We start from the raw sequence: 18,561 nt of genomic DNA, 5'->3' as shown, positions 1-18,561 counted from the left end.
TGGGCGCAACAGCACAGGGAGTGGGGGCTATGCTCTGCTGCTGTTTGCCCCCTTCCACCCAGAGCAAGCCACGCCTGCATTGCACCCTCCTCCCCACCTCTCATCCTGGCTGGGGAAGCGGCAGCGGGGCATAGCCCCCACTCCCAGAGCTGCTGTGCTCACATCCCACACCCCTCCATCCCCTCCCCGAGTCCTGCATCCCCCTGCCCCAGCCTCAATCCCTCCCTCCCCCACACCCTTTCTCTCGTCCCTCTGACCACCACAACAGACTTATCAGCTGGAGACAGCTCTGTCCAGCGTGGTGAGGACTGCTGCCTGTTTAGTCTATGGTTGACTCTTTTCTGAATTGATTCGCAGGCTGCCCATTTGACTCGGATCTTTTAATTGGTCTCCCAATTCGATTCAGGTTCGGAGATTCTGTTGCCGAAACAGGCCAAATCTCCTCCGAATTGAATTGGCTACCGAAGCCTCACACTTTCCTAATATTTAACTTGTACAGGTGGGGAATAAAGAGGTGGAAATGTTCTTCCTACAATCTATAAACAAATCTAGTGTGTTCCTTTACCATACTGTAGGTATGGCCTTAGTTAGTAATTAAAAACAAATTTGAATAAGCAAAAATCTATTTTCATTCTGCAATGAAATCACATCATGAATAGCCTTCGCTTTAATGAAGATCACTACATTGACGTAAGCATGCATATTTCAGCACACTAAGAGAATTCTATGCAGTCTTCAAATTTGCAGGTCAGTGTTTTCTTGGTTTCTATCTTTCGAGTTAAATCCAAAATTCAATTTAAAGAGCATGTTTGACAAACTGCAGGTCATATACTGAGATGGCCTTATTAAATAAAAAAGCTATTAAATGGACTATTTTATTCATGAGGATTTGCGGACACAGAATTTACTAGCAAAACACAGCATCAACTATAACAAATTTCAGAAGTTGCATTAGAGTCCTACCCCTATTTTTTTGTCTTTCCACTCTACTGTCTCCTGAAGATCAGAAATTTCCCTGACATAGTTCTCCTGTTTCTGTTGCAGCTGTTGGATTTCCTGATGGCCAGGACCAAACAGGGAGACAGAAAGCAGATAAAGGATTAACCAGAAGAAAAGACTCAAGATTGTAGTGACACAAAGGAACAATTAAATGAGACATTAGGAGAATAAAAAAAGACTACCCACATGCCCAGCTCTGTAACTGGCCCACTTACATCCCAACTGTTTTCCTTAAGAAAAGTTAAAACAGCTCCTGAAGTCTATCATACTGAAAACACCCAATCCCACCCATTAGAAGGCAGGCATATACTAGGTTAGTGGAGCTATTTTGATTTCGCTTTTATGCCAATTGCCTATCCCTCCCCTTTCTGGCAGGGGAAATACCATGACTACAATGGTGGCAGGGGAAATACCCTGACCAACGTAATGCAATTAAAATGCCACTGTGTAGTTGAGAGTTGCACCCTTGTCTGCTTGCAGACAGAACTCCCTATGAGAGCCTCATAGTCAGCTTACCCCTGGCCAGGTTGCAGTGGGAGGATCTCGGCTACACACCAACTTTATGGAAATGGGAGACCTTTCCCTAACTTGCTCCTGCAGCCACGTGGCAGAGAGCAAGTAAAACTCAAGGGCATCCAAACCCCAAGCTTCCAAGCTTGGGCCTGTATGTAGGATGCCCGCCAAAGGATTTTGAAGCATCTGAAGCTCCAGGAGGCGATGGAGGATGTCTGCAGCTATTATGGGCACATTTGATTCTTGAATGACTCATGGATTTGGAATTGATTTAGCTGATTTGAACTGGAACACAAAAAGTGTTCCTTAAAAAAATTATCTTAAAAAAGTACTCTCTCAGGCAATAAATTTGTTCCTGGAAATTAAAAATAGTGCAAAATACAAAACGTAATTATGAAATACTGTTATCTGTCCCAACATTTAAAAAAAATGACTAATAGGCTGACTTTACAGTATTTTTTCAGTAGCAAAATGAGAGGCAGCGAATACGACTCTCTAGTCCTCAAGGACCCTTCTATATTTTATCTGCTAGTTTGAAACACATGGGTCATGAAAGCCAGTAAACACAAGAAGAAATTACTTACTGTAAGCATTTCTTCTCTTTGCTTCAAGGCTTCTTTCATTTCTGTGAACTGAAACTGCAATACACTATGAGCATGCCTTTCCCTCTCAAACTCCTGAAGACAGAAGAAAATACGTTTATAAGCATGTTTTAGTGACTGGAAAAGTCTTTATCTTATGAAGAACAGAAGAAAGGAATTGCTAAACAAAACACTCCACATAAGACTGTTCTGAATATTCTTGAAATCAGTTCTACAAGCTGCTCTAATTTCTTATCTCTTATTTCAAACATCTATAATGCAGGAACAATAAATTAGATGCGACTCTTCGTATCTTTTATATACTATTGTATAATACAGTAGGTGGAGGATTTTGGTTTGTTTATTTTCTGTCAAAGCATGCAGTACTTAAAGTACTCCCATGTCCTGCTGACCTCAAAGGTGAATGATACAGAAAATAATTAGGTTTTATTTCCTATGTAGGACTCTACCATTTGGCCAGTTCACTGTGAAATTTCAAACAAATGTTTTCCTAGAGCTATACATGATGTTGGATGCACATCAACTAATCTTATTAGCCAAAGAGTACACTTCTGAAGTTAGCACAAGACTTATGAAAAAAATTAAGTGGAAGTAAACTAAGGGATACTCAATGGCACTACTATCATTACCTGTTAATGCAGCATAAGTTCAAGCCACTGGTATAATATTTTCAATACTGAACCATGTGAATATCTTAATTAAGAAGGCAGACTACAATCTACCTGATGCCTGAAATTCTTCCTTCTCACTAGAGGGGATAATGTAATGACCATCTTTCCTTTTGACAGGTCTTCATCTTCAATTAACCAAGCTTCTTTTCTTCAGTTAACTTTGTTTGCTGTCCCTGGGAATCTCTCTTCTCCAATTCCAAATCCCTGCTCACTGCTTTTAATCACAGTGCCACCTTCTTCCCTCAGACCTGATGAGGAATGCTTTGCATTTGATGACTTGTCTAAGTTTATTCCAACCCTGCAGCTGGTCTAATACAAGATATCACCCACAAAGATCCTTGCCTCTTGCAAGGATCACCCCTGGACCACCCCTACTACAACATTGCTGTAACACTACCTTAATTAAGATTTGCATCTCTCATTACACACTTAAGGCCTTTTGAACAAACTTCATATGACATAACATTCTAAAAGAAAAATAAATTTTCAGAAGTCACTATCAATAAAACTTCTGAGTCAGAAATACGTTTTGGGTTTGTTGCAAGAATCATAATATGAACAAAGTGTATATGATCTCTCTCATGAAACATAAGATTCTTCACATACTGGAACCTGCCTTATAAAAATGTGAACCTTAACAGATGAAGACAGAAGAAGGCAGCAGGGACACTAATTATCATGTTATCTTGGTACTTTAAAAAAAAGATAATTTCAGTAGTAGTGCCATTGCTCCTCCCTGAGGATACTGTTCAGCTCTGACTTTCAGCTTGTCCTGAAGGCTCTAGTGCTGTACATTTACCTTGCTTTTCTCTTCATATTGCCTCTTTGACTCTGCCAGTTGTTCTTCCAACTCTAACAGTGCATCTTTCAGGGTGTCTACTTGGTACATGAAATTTGTTTTCTCATTATCTAGTTGAGCATTGGACACCATAGCTTTCTTATATTTTTCTTCAACTTCTGCTAGGGAGTCCTGCAGAGAAGGAATATATAATGATTATTTTCAACTATAGTGAGATGTGAAAAAAAATTAAAGAAAACATCTCTCTCTTCTGAGCCACGAGCTTTATTCAACAAGCTACAGAAGCCCTATAGCACATCTGTAATATCATTAAGCCTAATTGTTATAATTGTGCGCTTAAGTACTGTAATCAACTTTAAGACAAGGTATCCATCCACCCTCCATTTAACAGGAAAAATGCCCCTTGGGCTCAGAATCAGTTTTTGGGGGGCAATAGGTAATGACAAGCAGCTGCTGTGGTTTGGGCTACCTGGGGTCAGGGCCTCAGCCACAGCTGCTGCTTACCTGTGCCTCCTTTCCAGCTCCCCACCAATGCACTCTTTGCTCCCCTGCTTGCCCCTCTTCCTCCCCCACCCTACCTTTGCTCCACACTAGCAGGCTCCATCCATGCTGTAGCCTGGACTAGGCAGGAGGCAGAAGTAGCAGGGAGGCAGACCCAAACAGGGGTCAAACTGCTTGACTTCCCTACACCAAATGTTGTCCCTTTGCAAGCAGTGCAGGATATATACATTTTTCATTTATAGAATCTAATTAAGGGGGGTTCATTTCATATACAGGGTTGTCCTGAATTCGAGTAAATATGGTACTTTACTTAATTGGATCCCAGGCTTGGGGAAGAGTTATCTGCATTCTTTGCTCTTTCACATTAGGGCACTATGATGGCTTTTAAAAAATACTGCAGCTGCTGAAACCAACACTAAACTTGCACACACTTTTGGTTAAAATTCTGCATCATCCAAAACAAACCAAGTTTATCTCCCAAACTAACCTTGTGTGACCTTAATCTGCTCTACAAAAAAAAGCCCAATGTCCTGCCAATGTGACAACTGAGACTGGTTAACTCACAACCTGAAGATGAAAGTAATTCAGATAAACAGCAGCTATTCAGACTCGTCTAACAATTTAAACAATGCTGAGGACCATTTTCCATGCTGTATTACATGGAACAGCAACCACATGTATGAGGGGGGAAAGGAGATATGTACATGTCTTTTATTTTTTAATTAAAAGAGAACCAAGAATCCATCAATGTATAAAGTTTTATAATTAATAACACACGAACAGTGATGATACAATGTCATCTATTTCTAGCATTCCCATTCTATTAGATTAATATCAGAACTGAACAAAGATCCACCAGAACTCAGAACACTGATATGCTTAAATCCTTGAGATTAGTTGGAAACAAAGTACACGCTATTAGGAGTTTACAGAGAATGCAGAATCATATCAAAGTCAGGAATGTCTTATTAGTATTGTCTAATTCCATCACTTTTTTCACAAAGCAAATGTTTATTTTCATTTTTAAAAACAGTCGCTACACTCACTGAAGATCAAGCCAGATCTATCCATTAATACATTTATCCTGTCAGGGCAGGATTTTATCTTGATCTAGTCTCTTCTTGGTAACTTCCTTTAGAAGTTACCCCAGCTAGAAAAGAGGTTTTAATTAAAATACATATTCCATGTTCTATGGCAAAAACAAGCTCAGAAGTGAATAAGGAATGTCAAACTTGTTGAGTCCTCAAAAACATGGGCAGAACAGCAACATTTCTACCCATGAGCAAATTATAAATGCACTCTATGGGTGCAAACAGACATAGCCCTTGTGCTTCAATAAAAATTTTTACAGCTGCATAATTTGCAAGTAAACAGATGTCCCTGTCCCTTGTCATGCTCCAGCTGCCCCAAAATGTTTGTGAGACCAATGTAGTCACTGCTTATGATGCCTCATAATGGAGGATGTCTCAGTTTCTCTGCAGGGGGATTCCCAGGGCATAAATTTCATGCTGCTGCACCCTAACCCTGCTGAGGGACATGCAGGGCACATTTCAAGATGCTTTGCTCAACCCTGTCAGGGAATTCGTAGGGTGTGCGTCTGCAATTTGGGAGAATCTCCTGCTTACATGGGTTAGCACAGGGCGTGGTGTGGAACATATGGCCAAGGAATCCTCTGCAGGCAAGGGAATGGCCATGGGGTTCAGACACATGTCCAAGACGGGGCATAGCACTCAAGGCAAGATTGGACCCCAGAAGTCCCAACGGTGGCAGGGACTCGACCCTGCAGGACATCAACCCTGGAGACATTGGTTTCTGCTGATCAATTGGTTCAGCTGTGCTGGGACACATCCCAGTACACCTGATGCCACAACAACTACAAAAAATGACACCTTTCTGTAATATAAGGGACCCTAATTACAAAATTCTAGGCAACTTTTCCTGACATGCAATATCTACCATTTTGCATTCAGTCAGAGAAAAACTGTTTTTAAAGGGCACAAACTGGCTCTTCAGATTTGCAGGGCACTTGGGATGCCAGGAATGCCACATCTTGTGCCCTTGAGCAGAGGAGTGGAAACATAAGTTTTAGTTTATGAACAATGCTAACATGCATTACATTATCAGCTCAAGTGTGCCAAGGTCTAATAAAATATCTTGCAAGCTTACTATTTTCAGAAGTGGAGCCAGTGTCACTGATTGCAATGTGCAGTGTACCAAAATCTAGTGTGCGCGTTAATATTTATAAGCATTTCTTCCATGCAACTGCTAGGAGAGTTTGTCTATTCCATCGGGACATTCCATAAGGACTACTTGTACACTCTTGATATTTGATAGATGCTTCCCTGGCATACACAGTTTATTAACTCTATACTAAGATTCATTATCTGGTCTCTTAAGATCTACTGAACTCCCAACATACCATGGCATTGAAGGCCAGAGGTTGGCTACATGCTCAATAATCAGTGTTTACTTTTATTTTGCTTTTTGACCAATATCTTCTTGCACTTTTTTTTTTTTTTTTTTTTTTTTACTGTTCCATAATAAGATGATTAGTTTTTTTAGATGGTAAGCTTTGGATGCAGAATTACAATAGCAACAAAGTTTGATATCTTCAAGACAGCAAAATACAAGACATGCAATAGAAATTAGTGGCTTTTTTCTACAGCAGTTAATGATTTAGATGCATTTCACCAGAATTATTCAAAGAAACTGGACTTTTAAACAGGCTGCATATTTTCCCACAGATTAAATGCTTTTCAAACCATTCAGAGCATTCAGAAGAAAAGCATGCACATTACATTCTAGTCATCATTCTCACTCTGCCTCTCTGAAAGTTTAGCTTGTGTTAATTATCAAACATTCAGTCTGCAATAAACTGGTACCTTCATTTCTTTCAATCCCTGCATGTATTTGCCTTCTACATCCTGAATCTGGTCCTTTAACTCATTGATCTCCTGAGGGAAATGGTAAGAAAAGGTGAATCATGTCAAGAAAACTAATGGGCTAATTTAGAGGTGAGAGAGAAGTCGGGTCAGAATTTACATTTACAGAAAAGCTTCCACTTCATTTTCAGTTTTCTAATCTTTATAGTAAACATGCTCAGAGGCTTTTCAGCCAATCACCTTGCCATTACCTGTCCTAATAATCTGAAAAAATGAGATGATTCAAAAAAATGATGGCATTTTGTTTAAAGAATTGGACTGTTATCTAGATTGGTTTCCAATTCTCCAATAGGCAAATAACCTACTTGATCTGCCTTAATTCCCCATCCATAACTGAGAAATACTATTTCCCTCCTAGCCCTCGACAAGGGTGTCACAAAGATGCATTTGCCGGATGTGCAGTGCCCAGTCTGTGTGCAGCCTGGATTTGCTGGGGGTCCCAATCTGGCATATGGGGCAGGCCCTGCTGCCACCATCCAGCTGCACAGAGGAAGGAGGGGGGCAACCTAGCTAGCCCCATAGGTGGGAGGGAGCATGGCCTGGCCCTAAAATGGTACCTGGGGGGGAAACGGGGATGGCCTAGTCCCAAACTGGTCCCATGAAGGGCAGGGAAGCAGGTATGGCCTGGCCCCAACCAGACATGCACGTCTTGGGGTTTAGAAATTTGGCAGCAGGGGAGGGTGGTCATATTTATGGGCACCACTCCCCCGCCACCAAATTTCCTGACCTGATGTAAGCTCCTCAGCTACTGGGTGACAACTGTCACAGAAAACCCAATAAACCTAGGAGGCATGGATAAATATTGTAGGGGGATAAAAGATTAAAAAACTAATTAAAATTATGAGACCACTTAAACACTATTCTCTCCCTCTCTGGTCACCTTCAAATTACTATATTTTATTCTGGTTTCTTATTCCATTACTTGAACTAGCTTTTACAACTAGTGTATCCCCCAGTGGGTTAACTGCTTTGTTTATCCCTTTTGATCTCTTCAACCTATCTTTGCCTCTTGCAACAGTCCTTTCCTCACTCTGTCCCTATTTTTGTATTTAAATCATTTTATTCCTTTTTATTTAGGACTCCTCCTCTCTGCAAATCAACTCATAGCATCTGATGAAGGAAACTGTTGCCTACAAAAACTTATGTCTTTCTGAACAATTATTCTCTTAGGTGCCCCACACCCAGCACTGCCTTCTGCCTGACTTCAGACTAATATAGCTAAGCCACCTCTCTCTCTTTTACTTATTTTACAGTTCTGGCATCAGGACAAAACTATTTGGATTAGCTTTTACAGTCCAGATATTTTTAATAATGGTAACTTCAGAACCCAAAATTAGAAATAGAGAGGTTTTAGTAGACCACATGTCCCTCTTCCCATCAACCACTTTAAGATGATAAATATTTAAGAAGGACTTTTCTATACAATAATTCTGTGCTCTGAAGGCCATCTTGTTTATAATTTAATAATGATAGAAATATTGGCCTAAGTAGACATTTGCTGTTTTTTAAACATTTTCAACTTTCTTATCCCGATCTTTATTATTCATATGAGAAACAGATCGCAAAACTATTTGATAGAAAGCTGTATAAAACACAAATGCAACATTTCTTACTTCATCTCAAGCCTGTCATTACTATGTTTTATTGGGTTGGTTTCTTGCTTTCATGGATTTTTAATGCCAGATGGAAACATTAAAGACCATTTAGTCTGATCTCCTGTATGAGGCAGGCCAGTGTATTTTCATTTATCCAATCAGAAGCTAAGAGCTTGAGGCAATGCACATTTTTAGGAAAGATAAGCACTGTTTTTCAAATATTAAAACTATTGATGATTTAAAAACTAGCCAATCAATTGGAACAAGACAGACCAGTTACTTTCCAATGTGGAATTAAAGAGGCTTGTATCTTCTAGTCCTGCAGGGGGTGGTTTTGGTATCCCATGGCAGTACTAACCTGCTTGTGTAAATTCCTATCACCTGTTAAAGAAATAAACTCCTCTGCTTTTAAACAACTCTACTGCTCGCATAGTAGGGAAAAAAAGCATGAAGATAGACACACTGAGTAGAATGTGTATTCCAGCAACTGACAGATCCCAGAAATAACTTGTTTTATAAAGGTTTCTTACCTTAATTTCTCTAATGGATGCTTCTGTATCAACTGAGATAGAGGTATCTCCGCTGCCTCTCCGGGACGAAGTTCCACCCAGAGAGGCGAGTGTAGCTGCTGATAAGTTTGATACAGTACGAGCTCCCTAAAAATATACACAGTTAAAATACAATAGTTATGAAATATTTTTAAACATAAAAAATGAATACAACTCAATTCTCATAGTACGATCCACTTATTTTTAGGTGGAGAGAACAAACTGCTATAATTATCTTTCTGGAACCATTAAAAAAAGTAATGTTCAGCAATAGCAAATATATCATCTGGAAGATGCACCAGGCATTGTGCTTCAGTGATGCACAAAAGTTTGGATGTACAAATTTTACATCCTTCTAGTTTCATACGGCTGTGATACAGTATAGTTACTAGAACACAGTCTTTTATTCTGAGGTCAGCTGTTCAAATTTGGGTCCAGATGGAAATGACTGACAGCAATTACCATCACCTTGCCATTTGGAGACCTATAGGAAGCATCTCTGTGGCTTTTACTTCTGTTACATTAACAAACAGACATGAATCCATGTGAAGCAATTATAATTTGGCACTTCTGATATCAGTCCTGGGGGGCCAGTATTTGAGTACAGAGGCTAATCCATTTTCTCAACCTAAAGAGGTCTCCCTTCACTGGGAGTTTAAGTTCCATAGAAGGGAGGTAAACTGGGAAACATGTACTTCCACTGAATTGATTCTATAATATTAACAGGTTTTAAGACTAGAGAGGACTATTAGATCATAATGCTATCACAGGCCACAGAAGTGCACACTACCTGTGCCTAACTAATGCAAAACCTTCCAAGGCAGCACCCCACTGTGACAGGACAATATCAGGGGACTGAGAATTCACCACTCCACTTCCCTTGGTTGTTTTCTCAGCTAGTTAAATATTCTCATTTAAAATTGTGCCTTACTTCTAATTTGAGTTTGTCTGATTTCAGTTTCCAACCACTGGTTTTCTGTTAGATTAAAGAGGCTTTTAGTGTGTGGTTCTCTCTCCATGAAGATATTTATACACCACAATTAAAGTCACCTCTCAAACCTTTTTTTGAAAAGCTAAATAAACTTAACTTTATAAGGCTCTCATTCTACAGTACTTAGTCATTTTTTGTCCCTTTGCTAAAGAATATAAGCAATACCACACTTAGTCAGACAAATGGTCCATCTAACCCAGTGTCCTGTCTCTGACAGTGGCTGCTAGAGGAAGAGGACTGAAACAGACAGAGACAGAGTAAACCATATTCATAACCCTCCCTGGAATACACCACTGTTGGTCTAGAGATGCCAGAAGAGAAGAAACATCTTCAACCATTCTGTTCAACAGCCATTAATAGATCTATTATCCATAATTTATCTAGTCCTTTTTTCAACCTGGTTATGCTATCTGCCTCTCCCACCTCCTGTGGCAATGACTTCCACAAGTTAACTGTGTTGTACAAAAAAGGTCTCTCTCTTGTTAGGTTTAAACCTGTCTCCTACTAATTTCAGTAGGTGCCCTCTAGTCCTAGTATTCAGGGACTTGAATAGTTCCCTGTTTACTTGGTCCACACCCTTCATGATTTTATAGATCTGTATCATATTCCCCCCTCAGCCTTCTCTTTTCCAAACTGAAGAGTTCTAGTCTTTACAGTCTTTCCTGGTTTGGCAACTGTTCCAGGTCCCTGATCATTTTGGTTGCTCTTCTCTGTACCTTTCCTAATTCTACTACATCTTTTTTGAGATGCAAGGACCAGAACTGTACACAGTATTCAAGATGTGCACATCCCGGATTGGCATGAAGATGTTCTCCTGTTTGTTTTCAATTCTTAATGATGTCTTAATGAAGTTGTTTTCAATTCTTAACGATGTCCAACTTTTTATTGGCTTTTTTGGTCACTGCTGCACAGTTAGCTGATTTTTTAGAGAACTAAGTACAAATGACTCCAAGGTCTCTTTCCTGAGTCATAACAGCTGGTTCTCAGGTGCATTACCCCTGCACTTGTTGACAACAATGATCATCTGCCAATTTTTTTTGCCTACTCACCAAGTTTGGTGAAATCTTTCTGCAGCTCCCCTCAGCCAGCGTATGATTTGGCTACCCAGAATTGTTGGGTATCATTTGCAAACTTGCTCACTGTGCACTCCCATTTCCAGGTCATTAGCAAAAATACTGAACAAAATTTGGCCCAGCACAGATCCTTGCAAGACCCCATTTTGACCTCCCTCTAATCTGAAGAGTGATCATTTAGCCCTATCTTTTGCTACCTATCTTTTAACCACCTCTCAATCCATAAAAGAATCTTCCCTCCAATCCTGGTGGCAACACAGTTTTTTAAAAAAGCCTTTGGTGAAGGACCTTGTCAAAAGTTTTTTGGAAGTCCAAATTTTTAATGCAGCTGATCCCCCTTGTCCAGGTGTTGTTAATACCCTTGAAGAACTCCAGCAGACTGGTGGGACAGGATTTACCTTTACAATAACCATGGTTTGCTGTGGAAGTATCAGCATATTTGTCCACATGATTGTTTATTTTGTTCTTCATTACAGATTCTACCAACTTGCCAAGGATGGAAGTGAGGCTCTTTGCATTGTATATACAGGATCACTTCCACACTAAATTTTGAACAGCCATGTTAAATGTAGCACAAGAGCTGGATGCAGAACTAGTATCCGTTTTTCCTACCACTCACACAGGCCATACAGACATCGAGGTCACTCCCTACTACTCTGTACACCCAAGAACTGCAATAACCTTCTCTACCAGAACACTGCATTGGAAGCCTAAGTAGGCTTTCTTGTCTTCTATGCCCCTGCAATAGAGCAAATTACTCCCAATACTAATAAGTGGGTGGGGTAACTAATAAAAGCTATAGAACTGTATTCTCATGGCTGCACCTGGTCACAGGCAGGTAATAGGGTCAGCAGGTATACCAGCTGAGGACTTGGCTTTCCTTTAATAAATGAGCTGGGAAAACAACTGGGAGAGGGGAAGGGGGAATAAGACCAGTTACAAGGAGAAAGAAGAGCCTGCTGCTGGTAGAGGTTCAGGAGCTTCATGAGTGCCCAAGGAGAACTCTACAGAAGAGCTGTTCTGAAAGGAACTTGGACACGTGCCCAGGAGGGACTCAAAGTCTGAGCCTGGGTTAAGAGGGTGATATATAAACTGAATTTTCCTTGTAGTTTTTTTTGGAGGGTAGCTGATGCTCAGGGGCTTTAAGGAGAAGCCCAGGATCTCATAACTCAGGGGGATGAGACAAACCAAGAAGATGACCAGACATGGTACTGAGAACCAGTATTGAGACAGACTATTTGTTTGGAACTGTATTTGCCTTGTTTGAAATTCTGCTGCTAACAAGTTCCTCAGAAAGTGGGATGAAATGTGATCTGGCTGGAGAACCACAAGAGGCAGAACTGCACAGGCAGATTAGCAATCAAGAAAGGGTGCTGGACAAAGGCAATAAACTTACCTGCCAAGTTTCAGAGTGGGCCAGGTGCCAGGTACTTTACCACAGACCCCCCAAGTCTTTTTCAAAGATATTGTTTTCAGGTATATAGTCCCCCATTCTCTATGTCTAGCCTGTACTCTTGGTTCCTTGCAGACCTTGAATTTAGCTTATTAAAGGGCATGTTAGCTGAATGGGTCCAGTTTATCAAGTAATGCAGATCAATCTGTACAAGTGCCCTAGTATTATCCATCATTCCATTAATCTGTCTCTGGAAATTCTAATCAGCAGTGATTTTATATATGAAAAAAAAATACTTAATGGTATTGGGCATAACACTAATCCTAAATTCTAAAGAGAAGCACTTCTGTTTAATGTTGACTTCCTCATTGACAAGTGCTTCTTGAGACCAATTATCCATTTCTTAAACTATTTAATGGGTGCTTTATTGATATTGTACAATATTTTAGATAGTCTTTCAATCAGTGTTACATGATGACAAGTCAAATTTCTTACAAAAGTGTACTTTCTCTGTGCTATAATCAACAAAACTTTCCATCCTTGTATTTTTTTTATATAGATACAGAATCAGAAAGGAGAAAGTTTCCAAAATACCATACTGTTTGTGAACTGTCCTAGAAATTAAAGTTCTTTCATCATCCAAGCAAAATAAGTGAAAATCTGATAAAGGATTCAGTTTATATATATAAAACTTTCTCCCTTCCAATTCCTCCAGCAAAAGACCAGCTTATTCTGGTCAAGAAGCTCTACTCACACCTAGAGACCCTTGGATATAGTGACAAATACTACTTATTCAAATCAGACAAGTAAAATTGTAGCCCTGATGAGTTAATTGTATCTACTTGGATGGGAAAGTCCGTACTTCAACTGTTTTTGTAAATTTTTCTTCAAATGTTATTGGAAATTAGTCATGATGACAACTGTCAGTTTTCACTTTCAAATCATTCTAATGGTGTTGAAATGTGTCAGCTAAGTTTAAGATTAGACTAAAAAAAATACTGCCAGCATAACTGGGTTTGGCAACAAAAGCATCTTCTTTAAGAACTGGTAAAATAATCATTTTCTCACCAGCCTGGACAAAGATGAAGATTTTCAAGCACAGATTTTTATCATGCCAAGAACTTTAACAGTGCCCTGTAGGTGTTTTTCCCTGCCTTCCTGACACTACGAAGTGACATTTGTGCTCCAAAACTCATACAGATACACTTAACAAAACTCCAGTGTCAATCTTTTCCCTTGTCATTCATGTTTTATGTACTTTCCAATAGCAGCCTTAGAACATTTTGAATTCTGCATAAAAAGTCCACTTCCAAAATAAAATAAACAAGCCAGTGCTATTTTTTTTTTTGCATTTTATGTAAACAAATTACATTACAGCAGTATAATTAAAAATGCTCTACTGAATATAAAGATATTCTGCTGCTTTACCTCTAAGGGATTTAGGCTCTAATGTCCTGTTGCAAGTCATTAGGACTCGCATTGCTCAATTAAGGCATTTTTGAAAAATCTGCTGTCAAGCTGAAATAATAGAAAGCTATACTACCTATAATACCATACAGTCATATCCTGCTCTGTGCAAATACAGTGTTGATTCCACATATGGAAATGTGATGATACAGTGATTATCAATATCATTCCTATCAGCTTTCTTACCTTCTCAAAGTCTTTTTCTGGCCTTTCTTCAATCTGCAAACAAAGAGAGATTATTTAGACACAACAACCAGGTAAAAGAGGACACAGAGAAGACCAAGATTGACGGCAGTTTGCTTTTAAACTCAGCTGTGTCAGGGATCTTAGAAACATTCTTCACTGGCAATTCATTCCGCACAAAAAGCAACTACAGCACATAGTACTGCACCAGCATCGGGAACACTCATCCCTGAAAAACTCTCTTGGGCATACACAATATTAAGGTAGGTTTTCTTATTAATTATTAGAACTGTTCAAGTTATATAAACTAGAGGAATGTCTTTACTTTACTCAAAGTCATGCTTCATATAGTCCAAAACCATAGAAAATGCATGAACCACATATGAAATAAGACTGAGTTTACTTAATTTAGGAACTTAGTGTAAGCATACCATAACCACGCTGCAGAACAAATGTTTTTGTTGCGTTTGATTATACATTTAACCACAATATTATATCGACTTACTCATATTTGGTTTTATCAGTGCAGAAATTTCTATATAAACAGTAAATATGGAAAATAGCACTCAGGAAATAGAAAAACTTAAAGTCCACAGTGTAAACGAAAAATATTTTTTTCCTGGAGTAACAAAGTTGAAAAAATTGCACTGAACATTTGTGCATTGTCATCTGCTGGTGCAACAAAAACTGTCAGCAGCACAGTCCTTGAGAACAACCCTAGCTCAAACCAAAAGGAAGCAATTTGCACTTTCCTAAAGGTTATTAAAAATAGGACTGATGACAGAGACCCAGACTATAACATCTGCTTGAAGTCTGAGCGCTTTGCCTCCAACAGCCCCCTAAAGTCACTGCCCCTTTTTTCAAACAAGCAAAGCACAGGGTTGCAAAGAAGGGACCCCCCTTAGCATCCCCCATCCCTGCTACCCCAAGTTAAAAAGTTTAAAACCTTACTAAGACATATTTCAGTCATAAGAAGGGAAAGTCTCCATCAATACAAATGAAGATATGGTACCCCAAAACAGGCAGGAACAACAAAGACAAGGAGATACTTCAGAGATGCAAACTAATGATAAGCTGCAGAAAGCTTTAGAGAAAGTTCTGATATTGACACAGCAAAGTTAAATATGAAGTCTCAAGAGACCTGAAGGAACAGCCTGAAGATTAACCAAAGAGACTTATTGGTATTCATCAAGAATACGAAGTTAACATAGTTACAGTTAAAAGAAAGTAGTTTAAGATGGGATGGGCATAATTCTGCAGCAGCTGGGCTCTTAAAAATGGAGAAAATGAGATGAGCAGAATTTTAGAATGAGGATTAGAAAAAATAGATAGGGATAAGGTGAGAACCCCCCTTAGTAGTTTGCGCAAATCCTCCCAGGTAACTTATGATCAGATGATAAATCTACCCCTAATGACACAGTTTAAGATTACAAAATGTGGAGAACCTAGAACCTACCTTTCTATAGGCTGCAAAGATGCAGTTCAAGAAGCAGTTCAAGTTTTCCAAATGAGAGCATAACTATTTTCAATTTGAGCTGTGCAGGAAATAGGTATTTCATTTCCTGGGAAGTTGTATGAAATTAAAAGGCAAGAATTCTTGGGGGTGATGAGACAGGCAAGCTTTTGCATATTGCGGTACCCTCTATTGGGCTATGATGAGGAGAGAGGGACCTGAGGAAGGATACTGCAATACCTGAAAGCTTGTCTAAATTATCTCAACCATGCTGTTGGCCCAATAAAAGATAACACCCACCAAAACTCTTGTCTTTCCCACAAAATTAAACTTTAACAACAAACTCTGTTTTTGCTCGACTGAAAAATATTGTGCCAGTTACCATAATTAAAGATCTAAATGAAAAGTAGTTTTGAAGAGGAAATGCAGAATATTTCATTGAATTTCCTTAAAACAATTTCATTACCATAAGGAAAAAATTAACTGTCCAACTGTATTTGGAGTTCAGCATGCTGCAGCCATGGGGATTGGAAATACACCGAGGAAACTGTGAAGCTGACCAATAATTAAGCAGAAATCAAGCCATGTTTTAGGCACAGCTGTAGATACAATAATTTGAAATGAGATACTACAGCACAATGCATGACATCAAAAGTCAAAGAAATTGAACTTTCAAGAATTTCCAGTAAGCTCAGCAGTTGTCAGCATTTCTTCCTTTTAACATCTTCTAAAGCCAGAAGGCTATTTTAATCATTAAAAGAAAGAGCGCTAATAAAACAAGCAAAATCCATTCAGATTATTTCAGTTCAAGTGAGCTAAAGTATATGCATGAATGGGAGGTATATTCCCCTGCAAAAAAACATTCACCTGTTTGGATATGAACATTTGATAAGACATGCCTAGTTTGATAAATGAGTAGAGTGAAACTACCAACAGCTCCAGAAATGGAGCCAGCTAGTTATGTGGTGTACAGCATGCATGACAATGAAAAGATTGATTAAATAAAACAATAACTTTATAGTATCAGTAAAACAAAGTTCCAATTTGTAATGATTAATCATTAACTCATGATGTTTACAGAGCAGTGATTTACAAATGTATTAAAGCCTCCTAAAAAGTAGGAAAAGTCTGACAGCTCTGGTTACTCTTGCTTACTTTGCTGGTCTCCAGAAGAACAGGAAACTGGCTTCTCATTTTAAAGCAAGAAAGCTGTCTTGCCACAGAACAGAATGACTTTTTGATTTTCAAGCTAAGTCTCCATCATCCAGCAGAGGGAACTCTTGGTATTCTCATTTAATTCTTAACTACATTACTGTGGTGGAAGCTCCTGAATATTTGAATCAATCAGATGCTATTAAAAGGTGATGGGTCAGGAAGAAAAGTTTACCTTATTCCAAAGCTGCACAAAGTTCTTGTCAAACAATGCTCAACTTTCACATCATCTTGCAAAGAAGGTTATGACACAACCTCACTGAAAACCACTGAACGGCTTCCAAATGACTCAATCTACCTTTTCTTATTAAAAAAGGAGTTAATAAACTCACAGCACTTAAAATATGAAGGCATAAGATACTAGCCAAATAAGTAGATTTGATAGACATGCCAACAAAGATACAAAACCACTGTTCTTATAGAAACACAGTTAAGGGCCATGTAAATAAAGTTATAATGGAATTTGACCCTTAAGTCACTGCTTACAGATTATCACCTTCATTACCGTCGCTTAATGTGATCGGGGGGTTTTATTTCCTTTGCATGCATAGGACAAAAAGGGGAGGAAGTGGTATGTAGAATGCTTTTCAAGAAAATTCCAAAGTACATCAATAATTCAGCAAAGGGGACAAACTGTTTTTTTTAAAATAAGCAACAGCAAAGGGATCAAAGTGCAGCTTCTTTCAAACATTTTATTTTTTTTAGAATAAAACCAGGGTGTGTGTTACTAAAGACCATCAACAATATTAGAAGCTTCATGCAGCTGGAAGCTAAACAGCAGGCTAATTCTACAAGTCTATATATGGAAATATTACCTATTTTTTATAAAATTGTAAAAAGAAAAAAAAAGTATTGAAGCTTAATGCATTTGATACTTGTTTCCCTATTCCTTCCCTATTCTTATTCCTGTCAATTTTTTATTTGTCATTAACTCTTCAAATACTTTGTCTCTTTATTCATCCAGGTCCAGCATCACAACCACAAACAACCTGCCACTGGGCACTGATACAGTGCCTTTCCCCAGTGCCTTCAAAATGGTTTACGAACATTTAGGCTAGGGACAGACATTACACATAAACCAGGTTAAGTGATCAGAAACTGATTTAAACGTGTAACAGAACAGATGTTCAGTGCACATAAACCAGTTTGAAAATGGCTGAAACAGGTTTGAGATAAACCTGGTTGAATGTAATATCAGACTTAACTGATGTGCATCAAACCAGCTTATGCAATGTCTGTCCCAAACCCCTTGCTGGCTTAACTTAAACCAGAGTCCCCCAGCATCCTAGCATGCTCTCTGGGCTGGCCGGGGCTCTCTGGCTGACCCCTCCCCTCTGCTCCCTGGACAGACCTCTGGCAGAGACTTGCAGGCACAGCAGGGTCTGCTGGCTTCCCTGTGCCCCACTTCCCCAGCCCCATCATCACTCGCTGCTTAAGCACAGATCCTTTCCTGCTCTCTGCCACAGCATGGACCATAGCCAGCATGTGGTATGCTAGATAATGCTGTGTAGGGCTCCAGCAGAGACTGCAGATGCAGCTGGGTCTGCCTGGCTTCCTCCTGCCTTACCCCCTGCCCCCTGCTCAAGCAGGAAACCCCACCCCCAGTCTCCTACAGCACA

The 18,561-nt window shown here is 39.3% G+C and overlaps 1 protein-coding gene across 10 annotated transcripts in view; it reads right to left on the bottom strand.

Annotated features, from left to right (window-relative positions):
* LRRFIP1 (LRR binding FLII interacting protein 1) overlaps positions 1-18,561 on the bottom strand; it is a 189,001-nt gene that overhangs the window by 21,832 nt on the left and 148,608 nt on the right. For 5 of the 10 annotated variants that reach the window (XM_019553797.1, XM_019553788.1, XM_019553791.1 and 2 more), the window contains 6 exons: positions 14,281-14,313; positions 9,153-9,278; positions 6,968-7,039; positions 3,585-3,755; positions 2,097-2,189; positions 964-1,056 (listed from right to left, as the gene is read on the bottom strand). In XM_019553797.1, coding sequence (XP_019409342.1) covers positions 964-1,056; positions 2,097-2,189; positions 3,585-3,755; positions 6,968-7,039; positions 9,153-9,278; positions 14,281-14,313 — 588 coding nt within the window. The remainder of the gene's footprint in view (positions 1-963; positions 1,057-2,096; positions 2,190-3,584; positions 3,756-6,967; positions 7,040-9,152; positions 9,279-14,280; positions 14,314-18,561) is intronic. The other 5 variants (XM_019553798.1, XM_019553794.1, XM_019553795.1 and 2 more) reach the window with 3 other exon arrangements.

This window comes from Crocodylus porosus, unplaced genomic scaffold (assembly GCF_001723895.1).
Source record: "Crocodylus porosus isolate Cpor-Errol unplaced genomic scaffold, CroPor_comp1, whole genome shotgun sequence".
Lineage (NCBI taxonomy): Eukaryota > Metazoa > Chordata > Crocodylia > Crocodylidae > Crocodylus > Crocodylus porosus.
The sequence above is the reverse complement of the archived record's forward strand: the minus strand, read 5'-3'. Positions and strand labels throughout refer to the sequence as shown.